Raw genomic sequence first — 16,516 nt, 5'->3', positions numbered from 1 at the left:
ATGGCTAAACCTTCCTATCGGGAGAGCAGGGTGGATGCTCAAAGAGAGGCAGGTGTCAAAAGCAACTCTGCGAGTGATGGAGAGGGTAGAGACGGTACAGAATGTTTCACTTTGACTTTACTAATTTCAGGTTCAGGGAGAAGATTGTGCTGAGCTCCTAGGATTACATAACTGTGTGTATGAGCAAGCGTCATCATGGTTTCATTCGCTCAAATCATCTCTGAAGAATCGGATACTCAGTCACTTTGGCCCAATGCCAGAGAAAGATGCTGATCCTCAGGTATATGAAATGTTCATTTTGACGGAGTGCTCCACCAGATGAGAATGCCTAGGCTTTGTGATGAAATGGGGGCAAGGTGGCCATCCAGCAAGTCAAGGGCAGAGAGGAAGAGGGATCTAATTTGTTATCTGGCTGGGTAATGAGCATCATGGGAAAGACTAAAAAGATTCCAAGTCAGAATTGGGGTAACTGAAGTAAAGCATGAATTTGGATCTGAGACAGGTTTTGAGAGATAACTGAGGTGAGAGAATGGGAACATAGACACCACCCAGATTTACACCATAGTGATGTCAGGGTGACAAGATGCACACAAACCTCAGGACTTAGGAGAAGGGTATGGATATCCTGGGAGCTGAGACCAAAGGCTGCCACTTCCGGGAAGCTTCACAACCCTCTTCCCCTGGCAATAGGAGCTAGGGCCAGCTACAAGATTCCAGTTCTGAGACCACAGAAACTTTGTACGTACAAGTCCACCCATGCTCAGTCTTGCAAGTCTAGTCACTTGCTGTTGTCCTCATCATGGGTGAATAGGTCTTGAGAGAACTGATCCCATGTTTAAACTTACCCTTGGCTGAGTTATACTAGGAATTTACTAGAAAGCAGTCCACTCAGTTCTCCTGGGCCAGTCTTCTTCCCGGGGCAGAATGGGGGGGACACACTCATTTGTAAGATCCAGCTGCAGATCAGAAGCTTTCCAGGAAAGTGGAGCTAGTTGTTTCACAAGATTTTTTTTAAGGGAATTCCACTTCCAGCAATTCTTTCTATAACAAGGCTGGAAATATCCTAAGCAAATACTTCCTCACCACCACTGTTTTTCATACTCTGAGCTGACTCTCCTGCAGCCTCAGTCTCATGTCTTCCTTCACCCTTTACTTCTTTTACACACTCATATCTTACTTATGCTCATTCCGATTTGCACAATAGAAAAATCTGAATCTGCATATTCTGACTCCCCTGCCAAAAGACTTTAACTTTTCTTCCGTCTCTGAAAGGAGAGAAGTTGATGAGGAAGTCTCTAAAGCCTCCTCTTCCTCTTCTATTCTGGGGTTCTAAAACACAGTGTTGTTCCCAAATGGGCTAAAATGCTTTGCTTTCAGGGCCAGTGTTGTAGTGCAGCAGGTTAAGCCTCCAGTTGCGATGTTGGCATCCCATATGGCTGCATCCCTGACTGCTCCATTTTATTTTTTTTAAGATTTATTTATTTGAAAGTCAGAGTTACATAGAGAGAGGAGAGGCAGAGAGAGGCCTTCCATGTGCTGGTTCACTCCCCAATTAGCCACAACAGCTGGAGCTATGCTGATCTGATGCCAGGGGCCAGGAGCTTTCTCTGGGTCTCCCATATGGGTACAGGGGCCCAAGGACTTGGGTCATCCTCCACTGCTTTCCCAGGCCGCAGCAGAGAGCTAGATCGGGAATGGAGCAGCCGGGGCTCAAACTGGCACCCATATGGGATGCTGGCACTGCAGGTAGCGGCTTTACCCACTATGCCACAGTGCCAGCCCCAAGGCTGCTCCACTTTGGATCTACCTCCCTGCTAATCCATCTGGGAAAATAGTGGAAAGTGGCCCAGGTGCTTGGGATCCTGCCACCCATGTGGGAGACCCAAATGGAGTTCCAGGCTCCTGGCTTCAGCATAACCCAGCCCTGGCTGTTGCAGCCATGTGGGGAGTAAATCAGTGGATGGAAGATCTATCTCTATCTATCTATCTATCTATCTATCTAAATCAGTGGATGGAAGATCTATCTATCTATCTATATCTATCTATCTTTCTTTCTCTCTCTCTTTCTCTCTCTCCTTCCAAGTAAATAAATAAATCTTAAATAAAACAAAAAATTACCAAACTGTTTTCCAAAGGGACTGTATAGTTTATATATGTAGTTTATGTATATATACATGAAGAATCTTGCTTTCCCAGACCCACAAAGTTGGCTCACCACCACTCCCCACCCCCTACCCCATGCGACAGCATCTTGAGTTTTAAAGCACGAAAGGCCAGTTAGTGCTTGCCAGTGACCTAGCTCCTGGCTCTGCGCCACTGTGACTCAGGACTACGGCATAACTCTGAGTAAGCTCATGATCAAGCTTGATTTTCCCCGTCACCTTCTGGGAAGCATTCTCTCCCAGTCAGGCAAAAGCTAGAGCGAGGATAGCAGCATCTTCCCCAAGAGGAAACACAGATGCCACAGTGTGATTCACAAGGACTTTGGTGACACAGAAAGCTGAAATCTTGGGCTTTGTTTCCTATATGATCAGTTCTGTCAGCGTTTGTGTTGACAGTGGAAGCAAAAAGTGAAACCCATTCAGTTTGCTCCAGTCAATGCTGCAGCTTCAGTGGCCCAGAGTTAAGAATGTCCGAAGCTTCAGGAGGAGGGTTCTTAGAAACTACCCCAAGTATGAATATCAGTTTAAATGTCTTTGTTGATAATTCTAGGAAAGAAAATTCAGAAAGCCAGTCTGTTATTCAGCACTGATCACAGGAGGCAGAGCATGTAGCAGACCGCTCTCAGGGACAAAAAAAAATTTATCCAGATGAAGCAAGAGGCATGGCGAATTAAAGAAGGCAAGGAGATTTGGGGAGGATCAGATGAAGCAATTTGGAACCCGATAATCCCAGATGGGGGTGGTTTGGCCAGAATGTGATTCCCCACAGGCCTAAAACAACTTTCAAAAGTTGTGGGAAGAACATTTATTTCAGGCTTAGTAACAAGTAAGTCAGCATTGTCTGAGATGGCTGCTCAGGAAGGTGCTTACAATCAGGATTTTCTTGAAAAGAAACCTGGGGGCAGAATCCAGGTCTAATGTGATTTTTTTTTTACCATCTAATACCTTATTTTATCTTGTTAACGTGCTATTAACACAAAGAGAATAGATTCAATGTAGTTCTTGGGTACAATTCTAAGAATATAATGATACTTCTTTCCTCTTTCTTTCTTCCTTTCTTATTTCTTAGTTTTTGAGATAACACTCTAAGTTTCATAGTCAAGGGCTTAATGCCCTGTGATTATTTTAAAATTTACAGTGTATGGGTGATATGGTCATCTTTCCCATTTGATGATTGTTTATAGCCCTTGCCTATATTCCTGCCGAACTAGCGACATTTTACTTTTTACCTTTTGAATGTGTTTTTTAATTGGAATTTTTGCTAAGTGGGGTTGCTGTTCTTTGGTTTCTGGAGAGAAGATAGCTGTGGCCCTACAGCTGATATGAATATCAGAACTATCATGTTCAGCCAGAGCAAAGATATGAAGGGAGCTTAAAGACATGCAAAGCCTGAGGGCTTATGGGATTTGAAGGCCTGCAAAGTTGCATATATCCGTCTAAAGGATCTCAGCAGAATCTTAGAAGTAGAAAAGACTGGGTAGTGGCTATTCTAGCTCATAAACTCACCCTGATTAGGGGACATGTTGTCTCTGCTAAGATGTTGGTTTGCTTGCCAAAATACCAAAAAGATACTTGGCCCTAATTCTTACGGCTTCAGAGCAGCTTGATTCCATGAGAACATTCAGAGACCCAGGCTCCTTCATCACAAAGCACTACCATTCTTGGAATGCTGCTGCCCTTCATTGAAGAAGACCACTTACCCACATGTCCATGCTCTAGCTAGAGGAAAGGGAGAGAAAGAGCTTGACCCAGTATCACTTCCCCTATTGCTTCCTGCTACTGCTCCTGAGCTATAACTTTGTCTCCTGGCCTCACGTAGCTGCAAGGGAGGCTGAGAAGTAGTCTTTTTTTTCCCCCTGGGAAGCTAGATCCCCAGCTAAAATAATGGGGAAATAGACACAGGGTCAGTCAGCAGTGTCGGTCACCCGCAGAGGCAGTTCCACCTGAGATGTTTACCCACTGCATTTGGAAACTTGCAGACCGATGGTGCTTACATGGGAACAGGATGAACCCTTTGTGTTTCTCTGTTGCAGATTAACCCGAATGGTCCAGCCTGGTGCTGGTGGACATTAGCCGTTCTTCCCTTGGAAAGCCGAGCTCAGCTCCCGTTCCTAGCAATGAGGTCCTTAAAGGATAGACTGAACGGTATTCGGCGAGTCCTGGCCTTTATATCCCGAAACCAAAACTAGTAAGAGTGGATGGCGAAGAGGAGCTCCCACCCTCCCCACTGCCCTGGGGGTGGGGTGCTTCTTGTAAATATGTCTAACCGCAATAACATCTTAACAGAAGGAGGTATCCAACAGAGGCATTATCCTGCTTTTGATCTCAGAACAAGATGAAGTCAAAAGACCGAAAGAATGTGACCCGTTTAAAACTTTCTGTCCTAAGATGCTTCTTGACAATGCTGCACAATCACATAAACAGCAGAGAGGTTTAAGAGCCCAGAAAAAAAATCGATTTTCACATAAAATCTTCAGAAAATTTAAAGTGATTTTTGCTTTAATTTCATTTTTTTCCTAGATGATTGTGTTTGAAATGTGAAGCAAAGATACTAATAATGTTGCTGCATGATGTCACTGACTTGAGGTCTCATTCCAAATGGTTCAGGTTTTATAGAGCATTGTGTAAAATAATGTCCATACTTCTTTCTGTTTTAATAATTTATTTTTTGCACTACTGTACCCTTTTTTTCTACATGTATGTCTGTAACTATTTAAGTGTACATTACTGAAAAGTCAGTTGCTTTATTTATTCATGTGGTTTACCATGAGTCCTAGGGGGAAGTAACAATATTAGAAATGTGCAATTTCTTGCTTTAGTTATTTTTTACTATATTAATCCCCTTCTGTATCTATCCAATTGGATATTGATATTAAGTTCGGAGTGATGCCAAGATCATCTCCCTTCACATAGTCTCCTTTTTTGCTTCAATTTGAATTAAACAAAACAAAATACTTGAGAGATTTGTCATAAATGATGGCCTATGCCAAGGTAAAGTAAAATAATCCACTTTCTGCATGTAATACAGAACAGGGCTGAAAGAACTATTTTTCTAGAATTAAGATATGAATCAGAGTAGTGTCCTTTATTAGGATCTCTTATGGGCATTGTATTTCAGCAATAGAATTAGACCTGTCTCTCATCTCTTCTCACTGCAGTTAGGAATGTGATTTTAGGTGCAATAGTATTTAACCCTGAGAAGGAATGGCTTCCAACTTGGCATATCATAGCCATGTCTCCCCCTACCCCCATCCCTGCCCACACACACACACACACACACACACACCTCTATACCCGGTTCTGATCAAGAGCTGGACTAGCATGTGTGAAAACATTTGATGAAGGATTATTTGTTATCAAAAGTATGAAGAAGCCAGATAGGTTATAACTCAAACTCTTTTTAAGGGAACCAAACAATTCATCCATAATCTTATCTAAACATTTTTTTTTTCTCCTAATTGCAATGGACCAAATATCTGAATATTGCAGGAGAATATTTGTAACTTGCTTGGCGCTACTTTGGTTCCTTGGGTATCAGGAGAACTTGAAAGTACCCTGAGTATGGGAGTGTTATAATAACAGAGTTGAAAGACTAGGGCAGGGAAGAAGTGAATTGTACCATTTTTACCTGCCTGCAAATTATCCCCCCATGTGGTTTCGGACACCTACAATGTTACTTGCTCACAGCCCATTCATTCTGTTAAGGTGAGAGGGGAATGTTTCTGGCAGTCTGACTTCCATCACTACCTGTGGCCAAAAGCAGGCAAAGGAGAGTGAGATGAGCCAGACTGAGCAGGTGAAGCATGGAAGTAAATGGAGGTATAGGCCTAGTTGCTGTGCGAGCAAACTCCAGAAGACTCTGGGAGCAAGAAATTAAAAGCTCCCCCTCCCACCTGGTGGCTGACTGTGTGGTCATAGCACGGCACTGTATGGTAGTGTCCTTATTATCTTATGTAAATGCAACAAAGAAAAGGATCAGAAGCTTCTCCACTTGCTAGGTGTGTTACTTTGGGGAAATGATTTCGCTTTTCCTGAGCCCCAGTTTCTTCATCTAGAGAACAGTAATGATAAATGAATGCTGTCTGTAGAATTGTTAGGCACCTTACATGGGATATGTGCAAATCACTTAGCACAGTGTCTTGCACATAGGAGACATTCAACAGATAACAGTTGTTACAAGAGTATAGTTTAAGAACATCATCACTGCCTTTACACACAGAACGCTCTTGGAATCGCTTTAAACTTGCTCAGCAGAGTCCATACCAATGATTTTTTAGATTGTAGCTTGGTGATTTACAGGTAAATCCATTTGGGGTTAAGTCTGTTTGGGAAGGTGAAAATAGTGGAGAAAAAAAATCAGGGTTAGAGGTTGGGGCTTATCCTATGCCAACAACCTTTTCCTCATTTCACTAAAGGCTAAAAAGTAGTGTTGCTGTGGGGTCTAGAATTTCTGATAGAATGGAAGCCTTAAGTTCTAGTTCTATTCACATAACTAACCCAGCGGTCCTTGCTCATCCAAATTAATGGAGAATCTTGCCTGTGCCTGGGTGGTTGGACTTTATAATGTGTGACTTTCATGTTTAGTTCTTGGAACAGATTCAACAAAAATGTATTGAGAAGCTACCATGTGCAAGGTACTGAATCATGCAACCACTAGCTGAGTGAATTCATGTATTTCTCATATCCACCTTGTGACAGCAGTTATTAGCGCCATATTGTGGCTGAGAAAACTTGAGGCTCTGCAATGTTGGCTACTTCACCCAAGTAACAGAACCAGCCAGTAAATGGCCAAGCTTAATTTTGAACCCATTTTTTAAAATTTTAAATAGTTTGTGTTACATACATTTTGTTAAACAGGCTTGGCAATCAAATCCCAAAAGCACCTCAGAAGGTCACAAAGGGAAGTCATGGCTTAAGTAAAGTTAATGTACTCAGCATATCTCTTATTTCCTCTGAGTGTGATTTCTTAAAATCCCACAACACAGAAAGCCTCCCCTTGATAAGTGAGTGCTCATCTCCAGTAGATGTAGATCTTGATTAGACAGAATTGCACGTACTCTCAGTAGCCTAGATACATATGCGGGTTGTTTTACCTCAAGCTTTTGTTTCAGTAGTGATGGGAGGCTAAGCCTTGACTTTTTTTGGATGTAACTGAATGGGGTAATCCATTGGACTTGACCAGTTTTATAAATTGGTTTTATTGAACATATAGGGACTAAAGAGTATATAAGAGACAGGATATAAAGGTTAATGTAGGCCTGGGCAAGGCTTCCCCCTTGCTAGATAGTGCCACTTATTGGGTTACTTTTTTTCTGTTTATCACCACTGACCCCAGTCTTTCTCTAATAAGTTATTTTCCATCTATGTGTGTAAGAGTGTGTGTGTGCACGCATGTGTGTACATGCACATGCATCATGCATATCTTAGGTAGCAAGCAGATACCATGCCTTTCTGCTTTGTACTGTACTACTACTGCTAGCTAATAACCAGCAAAATGTAGAAAATGAAGTTCAACACAAAAAAACTGTTTGTAGACAACTTGGAGGAAAAAGTGCCTGCCCCTGGCTTAGTGGGGCAGAGAATTGATTATTTCATCAATTTGCCTTTTCTGAAGGCCAACTGCTTCTAGTCCAGGGCTGCCTCGGCAGCAAGGGGCGAGTCAAGGCATTGCGCATGCGGTGCTCTGCCTGTGGAGCTGGCCTGGCTCAGATACTCCCCTGTGACTGGCCAGTGGGGCAGTGGAGCTCCGGAGGCCGGTTCACAGCGCCCAGAGGTCTCTCCCTGTTAACAAATTGTGTACTGTTGATGGACTGTAATCCACTGGGGACTGTGCTCTCCACACCTACTCCATTTCCATCATGGGAATTTGATTTGGTACTCATTCTGCAAGTTCCCAACATACTGACTTTGCATCTGTTTCTGCTCGTCAAGGCAGAACCATAGCAGAGGTGTGTGGCAAAGGTACAAATGGAAGGCAGCTCAGACTATAGAAAAGGGCAGGTTTTCAGCCCTTTCTTGGGCCTGAGGACCAAGGTTTTGATTTATGGTCGAAGACATTTTTGAAAAGCAGCCAGCTGCATAGGCTTCCCTGTGCACCACTTCCTGCGTGCAGAGAGAAGGAAGGAAAAGGAGCCATGTAAAATAGATGCATTCAATTCATCTTACCATGATAGCTCCCACCTAACTCACTCAACTGTTTAATAATATAGGGTATGCACATGCAGAGGCGAAATGAAGAAATTTTCACTCACAAATGGGTATTTAAAACACGCTAAGTTAACCTCCAGAGAGAAGTGCCTGTAATCTCTGTTCCTGTTGTCACTTTAAAGCTTTTGCTTCTTGACTCTGTAGCTGTTTCAGATTTTTTTTTGCAGCAAACGTGATTAACAGACGTTTACAAAGCAACACTGTATTTTATGCATCATTTTAAATGTTGAGTAACATCTATTGTTAAAGCAACAACAATCAACAACTTTGAAATAAAAGCAAACAGGTTAATATGGCACGATCAGCTTCTCTTAGATGAACTAGCTCCAGCATTTTATGCAGTTCTTAGTAGTGTCAGGATTACAATATCAAGCGAGCCACTGAACCAGTGGCAAATGTGTATGTGTATTTGTTATTTTTTTCATTTGTTTGTTAAGCAGCCATTTTATTCTTGCACTGTAATGAACTGAAGGGAAATTAAAATAATGCTTTCCCCCCATATTGCTATTCAACTACCTCTATAAGCTTGATTTCTTTTTAGAGTTTCCCTTCCTCTAAATCTGTACAAAAACCATTTCAGCACATCTATGTTGTAATAACAATGTGATAATAGACAATCTCTGTGAAAGTTGTTTGTTCATTAAAAAAATGTTTCCTGATGTCTCACTTTGTTTCTAACAAAACTGTATTCATACGTTTGGGAACAAATTGCCCAGCTAGTTTGAGCATTACTTGTTACTTGGTTAGAAGCTGAATACAAAAGAAAGCTACGGGAACATCTACTTCCCTCTTGCTTCTATTGGTTCTAATGCATTTGACCTAAGCTCCTTTGGGAAAATAGACCTGCACTCAGTAAAGCCCCACGCATGTGACAGTGAGGCAAGCGTGAACCAATTTGTGTGATTGATGTGTTCTGAAATACTAGCCGCAAATTAAGTGTTAGATGCTCCAGAAAAGCAGGTTACTTACAAAAAATCACGTGGAAGGTGCTTTATCAATAATATGCCCCTAGTTTATTTGCTTTGCCTGAAGCAGGACACATTACCTACTGTTTTCTTTGGCATTGTAAGATGTTCAGAAAAGCAAATTAGACATTTTATTTTACGTAAATGTTTTATCAACAATAGATGAAAGTTAAGGCCTCAACCCAGAACCTTTTCCTTTCCTCTCCTCTCCTCTCCTCTCCTCTCCTCTCCTCTCCTCTCCTCTCCCCTCCCCTCCCCTCCCCTCCTCCCCTCTCCTCTCCTCTCCCCTCCCCTCCCCTCCTCTCCTCCCCTCCCCTCCCCTCTCCTCCCCTCCCCTCCTCCCCTCTCCTCTCCTCTCCCCTCCCCTCCCCTCCTCTCCTCCCCTCCCCTCCCCTCTCCTCCCCTCCCCTCTCCTCCCCTCCCCTTCTCCCCTCTCCTCTCCTCTCCCCTCCCCTCCCCTCCTCTCCTCCCCTCCCCTCCCCTCTCCTCCCCTCCCCTGCCCTCCTCTCCCCTCTCCTCTCCCCTCCCCTCCCGTCTCCTCTCCTCCCCTCTCCCCTCCCCTCCCCTCTCCTCCCCTCTCCTCTCCTCCCCTCCCCTGCCCTCATCTCCCCTCTCCTCTCCACTCCCCTCTCCCCCCTCTCCTCTCCTCCCCTCTCCCCTCCCTTCCCCTCTCCTCCCCTCTCCTCTCCTCCCCTCCCCTCTCCCCCCTCCCCTCCTCTCCCCTCTCCCCTCCTCTCCTCCCCTCCCCTCTACCCCCCTCCCCTCCTCTCCCCTCCCCTCCTCTCCTCCCCTCCCCTCCTCCCTCCCCTCCTCTCTACCCTCCCCTCTCCTCTTCTTTTCCCTGCCCTTCCCTCCCCTCCCTTCCCCTCCCCTCCCCTCCCCTTCCCCTACCCTACTCTACCCTACCCTACCCTACCTTACCCTTCCTTACTCTACCTTACCTTACCTTACCTTCTCTTTTCTTATTTATCTGAGAGGCAGAGTTACAGACAGATGGAGAGACAAAGGTCTTCCATTTGCTGGTTCACTCCCCAAATGGCCGCAACAGCCAGAGCTGGGTAGATCCAAAACCAGGAGCTTCTTCCAGGTCTCCCACATGGGTGCAGGGGCCCAGTCTTCTACTGCTTTCCCAGATAGCAGAGAGCTGAATCGAAAGAGGAGTAGCCGGGACTAGAACCGGTGCCCATATGGGATGCTGGTGCTGCAGGTGGAGGCTTAGTCTATACGCCACAGCACCAGCCCCCTAAGCCCAAATCTTTTAACAGAAAAGTTGGTCAAACTGATTGGGACGATGAGCAGTATTGACTGAGCTGACTCCAGCAAGAGAGCTTCAGCAATATGCCATCACCTCTGCAGTACTGATTGCAGTGTTGTGCTGTTGATGGCTTTTTTTTACAGAGTTTTCTTTAAGATGTATTTGTTTATTTGAAAGTCAGAATTACACAGAGAGAGGAGAGGCAGAGAGAGAGAGAGAGAGAGAGAGGTCTTCCATCTGATGGTTCACCCCCCAATTGGCCATAACGGCAGGAGCTGCGCTGATCTGAAGCCAGGAGTCAGGAGCCAGGAGCTTTTTCCGGGTCTCCCATGTGGATACAGGGGTCCAAGGACTTGGGCCATCCTCTACTGCTTTCCCAGGCCATAGCAGAGAGCTGGATCGGAAGAGGAGCAGCCGGGACTAGAACCGGTGCCACCTCTTGGGATACTCACATTCCATATCAGAGTGCCTGGTTCAAGTGCTGGCTGATCTAGCTTCCTACTAATGCACCTGGGAAAGCAGTAGATGATGGCCCAAGTCTCTGATGGAGTTCAGGTTTCCTGGCTTTGGCCTGTTCCAGCCCTGACTGTTGTGGGCATCTGGGGAGTGAACCAGAGAATGGAAGATTCTCTCTCTCTCTCTCATATTCTGCATTTCAAATAAATAAGTAAAATTTTAAATTGCCTTAAAAATGAAATGATAGAAAATCCTACTTGGGCCTGACCTTGCTCAGCACAGCAGGATCTTTGGAGAAATAAGAAAAATTAGAGCTTCTGCCCAACCAGGCCCCGGAGGGAATGCTTGGCTCTGTTGGACTTGGCCCTTCTGTGCTAAACCTCAGATGCTTGAAAGAGGGATTTTGTTGGCCACCAGCTCTACAGGACTATAAACCCACAGATGAAGAGATTTTAAAGTGGAAAAGGGGGATTCTATGCTTGTGCCCCCCCCATAATAACTGCCAATCCATTCATTTGTTAATGGAACAAATATCTACAGGACACATATCATACGCTAGGTACTGACTGAGCCACAGAGAGGAGTAGAAGACTATCCTTGCCCTTGAGAGGCCCACAGCCTATAGGGAAGAAAACACAGATCTGTTCATTACACCAAGTATAGAAGTAGCTCAGAGGAGCAGCATCCAATCTTGCTTGGAGAGTTTCAGGGGAGGCTTTGACAAGGAAGGCTTTGAATCCTGAAGAATGAGATGTTTCCCAGATGAAAGAGTAGAGAGAAGCTGAAGAGCATTCCAGAGAGAAGGAGCAACACATGCGAAATACCTAGTGGGCCATAGAGAGCTTGACCACTTGTGTGAGAATCTGAGCAGGTCAGCCAGCTCGAGGACAGGGCTTGAGGCATTGCAGTTCCTGGCAGAGAGCAGGACCCACTTTCCCACATTTTTGTTTTGTTCTGAATGAAACCACCAACTGGTCTCTGAGGAGGTCTGGGCACCAGGATTCTGGGCGAGGGGAAGAGATTGGCCTGTGAGAGTCCAGTTTGTTAGCCAAGTTCATTGGGTAATCACCATGAGAGACCTGTTGGCACAGCGCAGTCCCTAAAACTTGGCCCAGGAGTTTCCTTAGGGTCCAAGAAAGACAAATGAGAACTGGTGGAATAGACATTTAAAATTTTATTTTCTTTGAAAAGCAGAGCAACAGAAAGAGATGGACTGACAGACAGAGATTTCCCTCCCACTGCTTCACTCTCCAAAATGCCTGCAGCAGCCCCGACTGGGCCAAAGTGAAGCTGGGAGTTGCGAACTCAGTCTGAGTCTCCATATTGGTAGCAGGGGCCCAAATTCTTGAGCCATCACCGGCTGTTTCCCATTGTGTGCATTAGCAAGAAGTTGGATCAGAAGCAAAGTAGCTGGGACTTGAACCATGTACTTCCATATGAGATACAGGTGTCCTGGGTGGCATCTTAACCATTGCACCAAATGGCCATCCTCCACAAGGACACTTTTTAAAGGATTAATTGGAATGCTCAGAAATGTGGAGATTGGGTGTGGAGGAGGAAAGAAAGGAGCTGTCGTGACTGGAATAGAGTTGTGATTCATATGATCTGAGCTTGGGGACAAGAGAACCAGATGACTGTCCTCACCTTGATCAACTAAACACAAGCCTGTGCTCTGTCTATGTGTCTTGGACCTGGCTCATACTGGCTCATGAGAGCCACTAGTTAAGATTTCAGAAGTTTGGGGGCTGATGTTGTGGTATAGTAGGTTAAGCCTCTGCTTGTGGTACTAGCATCCCATATGGGTGCTGGTTTGTGTCCCAAATGCTCCTCCTGTTATCCAGCTCGCTGCTATGGCCTGGGAAAGCAGTGGAAGATGGCTCAAGTCCTTAGGCCCCTGAACCCACGTGGGAGACCCGGAAGAAGCTCCTGTCTTCAGCTTGTCTTAGCTCTGGCTATTGTGGCCATTTGGAGAGTGAACTAGCAGATGGAAGATCTCTCACTCTGTCTCCTCCCTCCCACTTGCACCCCCACCCCCCGTAACTCTGCTTCTCAAATAAATAAATCTTTTTAAAAAATTGACTTCCCAGGCTTCTCCAAAAGTGATCAATTAGACTTGTTAAAAAATAGACTTCAAGGGCCAGCACTGTAGTATAGCAGGTAAACCTGCCGCCTGTAGTGCCAGCATCCCATATGGGCTCCGGTTTGAGTCCCAGCTGCTCCACTTCCGATCCAGCTCTTTGCTGTGGCCTGGGGAAGCAGTGGAGGATGGCCGAAGTGCTTGGGTCCCTGTATCCACGTGGGAGGCCCAGAGGAGACTCCTGTCTCCTGGTATCGGATCTGCACAGCTCTGACCATTGCAGCCAGTTGGGGAGTGAACCAATGGATGGAAATCCTCTTTCTGTCTCTGCCTCTCCTTCTCTCTCTGTGTAACTCTAACTTTCAAATAAATAAATAAATAAATACAAAAAAGATTTTATAAATTTTCCAATATGGTTTCTGAATATTTCCATTATTTAAAATAAGTTATATAAATTTAATTAAATTACATTAAAAATAGAGTAATACTGTTATGCTTTGGATATGGTTTGAATGCCTCCTGAGCCTTTATGTGTTAAAATGTAATCCCCTTTGTGAGGTATTAAGAGGGTGGAAACTGAATGCAAGCATTGTGTTTGGAGGTGACACCTTTGAGAATGGATTAGGATAAGATAAATCCTGGTGGCTTTATCAGAAGGAGAGAGACACTCACACAGACACAAACACATATGTGCTCCCTTTCTCCTGCCACATGATGTTCTCCACTACCTCAGGACTCTGCTAGCAAGAAAGCCATCACCAGATGAGGCCCTAGACTTTGCACCTCTAGAACTCTGAGCTCAAATAAACCTCTTTTCTTTAAAGTAACTGCCTCTGGTATTTTGTTATAGTAACAAAAATCAGACTAATATAAACACATATTCAAAACTCATCACTTCTTGATTATCATACCACCTTTAATGTTATCTATGCCTTTGAAATTACTTACATCTACTACATCTGTGTGGTGGGAATAACATAGAACAGTGTGCTGCTGAGTACATCTTCCCAAGTCCACGTTCAGCGACACCAGTCTCGTAATTGAAATCAGCCATGATGGGAATATTTAAGACACACTAGAAACTGGGATACCAGTTGCGGAGACCTAGTTGTCATTACCAGTACACCACTGGATCTGGGTCTATTTCCTTTATCTGTCTTTTGGTTTGCCTCCAATGATAACAGTTGTTTTCAGGAGAAAGTGATCCTGAAAGTTAATTCACAATGACATGTGAATTGCTGGGAGTCCACATTTCTGGTTTTGGTTCTTAGATAATTTGTGTGTGTGTGTGTGTGTGTGTGCTTTCATAATGATCTAGAGATATCATGATGGTGAGATTGAGAGATAATTTCAGACTAGCCTTTTCAGAGGCTATAGAAATGTGCATAATATACAACAATCTCCTATGCTTTTGCATAAGATCATCCCTCCAACTCACCTCTTCAAACCATGTGACTAGAACTATTCCAGTCACCTAGGATTTCAGTGGAATTAAGCGGCTGAATCCTTCATAATTCATCTCACTAACATTATGACAGAACAGAAATACAGATCCCTAGCCCAGGAAATCCCATTTAGAGAAATTTCCTTTCATTGCCTCTAACGGTGGTAAATGATGATGGTGATGATGATGATGATGATGATGATGATATCAGCAGTTAATATAGATTGAGATATTACTGGGGCCAGCACCACACCACAGCGAGTTAAGCCATGGCCTGCAGTTCCAGCATACCATAGCAGTGCTGATTTGAGGGCTGGCTGCTCCACTTCCAATCCCGCTCCCTGCTAATGCACCTGGGAAAGCAGTGGAAGATGGCCCAAGTCCCTGAGCCCCTGCACCCCCGTAGGAGACCCAGATGAAACCCTTGGCTCCCAGCTTCAGGCTGGCCTAACCCTGGTCATTGCAGCCATTTGAGGAGTGAACCAGAGGATGGAAGATCTCTCTCTCTCTCTCTCTCTCTCTCTCTCTTTCTCTGCTCCCTCACTCTCTCCTTCTCTCCAACTCTACCTTTGAAATAAATAAATAAGTCTTTAAAGAAATGAGATATTGCTATACACCAAAGTGCTCCTTAGTACAACAGTCCTATAAGGCAACTAGTACTATCATCCTTATTTTTTTTTTGACAGGCAGAGTGGACAGTGAGAGAGAGAGACAGAGAGAAAGGTCTTCCTTTGCCGTTGGTTCACCCTCCAATGGCCGCTGCGGCCGGCGCGCTGCGGCCGGAGCACTGCGCTGATCCGATGGCAGGAGCCAGGTACTTATCCTGGTCTCCCATGGGGTGCGGGGCCCAAGGACTTGGGCCATCCTCCACTGCACTCCCGGGCCACAGCAGAGGGCTGGCCTGGAAGAGGGGCAACCGGGACAGAATCCATCGCCCCGACCGGGACTAGAACCCGGTGTGCCGGCGCTGCAAGGTGGAGGATGAGCCTAGTGAGCCGCAGCACCGGCCCTATCATCCTTATTTTATAGAAGAGGAAACCAAGGCACAGAGAGAGGTAAAGGAACCTAACGAAAGGCCCAGAGAAATCAAGCAGTAGGAGGCGATCTAGACTCAGACAGTGCTTCCAGAGCACTTATTCCCCTCCAGGGCAGGTCCTTTCTCCCATCCAAACTGTCCTCCTGGCTCTTCCCTTAGCTCAGCCCGTGTTCATCCACTGTTCTCTCTGACTGGACTATTGCCCCTCCTAGTCCATTGCAGGTCAGCAACCTGGGACCTTAGATGAATGGCTGAACTTTACTGGTAAGCAAGAAAATCGCAGAACCTGAAAAAGTCCCAGACCATTTTTCATTTTATGATCCTTCCAAGTCTTAAAACAAACAAAATATGGGGAAATGTTGGAGTAGAGTTACAAAATTTGTGGGACCACCTTCACACATTTAATACAGAGCAACTTACTAATTCTGTTATTTGTGAGACAAATGGGGGCTTATTCAATGAGCATAATTTCACTTTGGCAAGACAGAAATGTTCTAAAGATCTGTTGCATAGCAATGTGGATACAGTTAACGTGACTGAAATGTACACTTACAGATAACTAAAATGACAAATCGTGGTACGTATGTAAAATCACAATGTCAAAAATCTTATTGTGAATATCTGGGGGTGTGTGGGACATGGGCCAGCCCATGATAAAGTGACAAACTTTGGTAGCCTGTGACCGCAGTATCCTGAACGCACCTAATCTTACGTGATATTGGTTACAGAGTGCTGTAGTCTTACAAAACCGAGAACACATTCAGTTACAGAGAAGCTCAATCCAATATGCTTTTGCTGTTGTCAAGATACATCCAGAATTTTTAAAAAAATGAACTTGCATTATATGCAGGGTGGTCTGGAAAGGGAATGAACACAAAAAGTTAATTGATGAATTGTGTCTTTGTTTTGGTCTG

At 44.7% G+C, this 16,516-nt stretch overlaps 1 protein-coding gene across 3 annotated transcripts in view; it reads left to right on the top strand.

Moving 5' to 3' along the window:
- The window catches only part of LONRF3 (LON peptidase N-terminal domain and ring finger 3), a 51,180-nt gene extending 42,152 nt beyond the window's left edge, over window positions 1-9,028 (top strand). For all 3 annotated transcript variants that reach the window (XM_051827334.3, XM_051827335.3, XM_051827336.3), the window contains 2 exons: window positions 131-280; window positions 4,196-9,028. In XM_051827334.3, the coding sequence (XP_051683294.1) occupies window positions 131-280; window positions 4,196-4,351 (306 nt within the window). In that variant the 3' untranslated portion in view covers window positions 4,352-9,028. The remainder of the gene's footprint in view (window positions 1-130; window positions 281-4,195) is intronic.
- Window positions 9,029-16,516: the final 7,488 nt, after the last annotated feature.

The sequence above is a fragment of the Oryctolagus cuniculus genome, chromosome X (genome assembly GCF_051225735.1).
Source record: "Oryctolagus cuniculus isolate XC-2025 breed Fujian yellow rabbit chromosome X, ASM5122573v1, whole genome shotgun sequence".
Taxonomy (NCBI): domain Eukaryota; kingdom Metazoa; phylum Chordata; class Mammalia; order Lagomorpha; family Leporidae; genus Oryctolagus; species Oryctolagus cuniculus.
The sequence above is the reverse complement of the archived record's forward strand: the minus strand, read 5'-3'. Positions and strand labels throughout refer to the sequence as shown.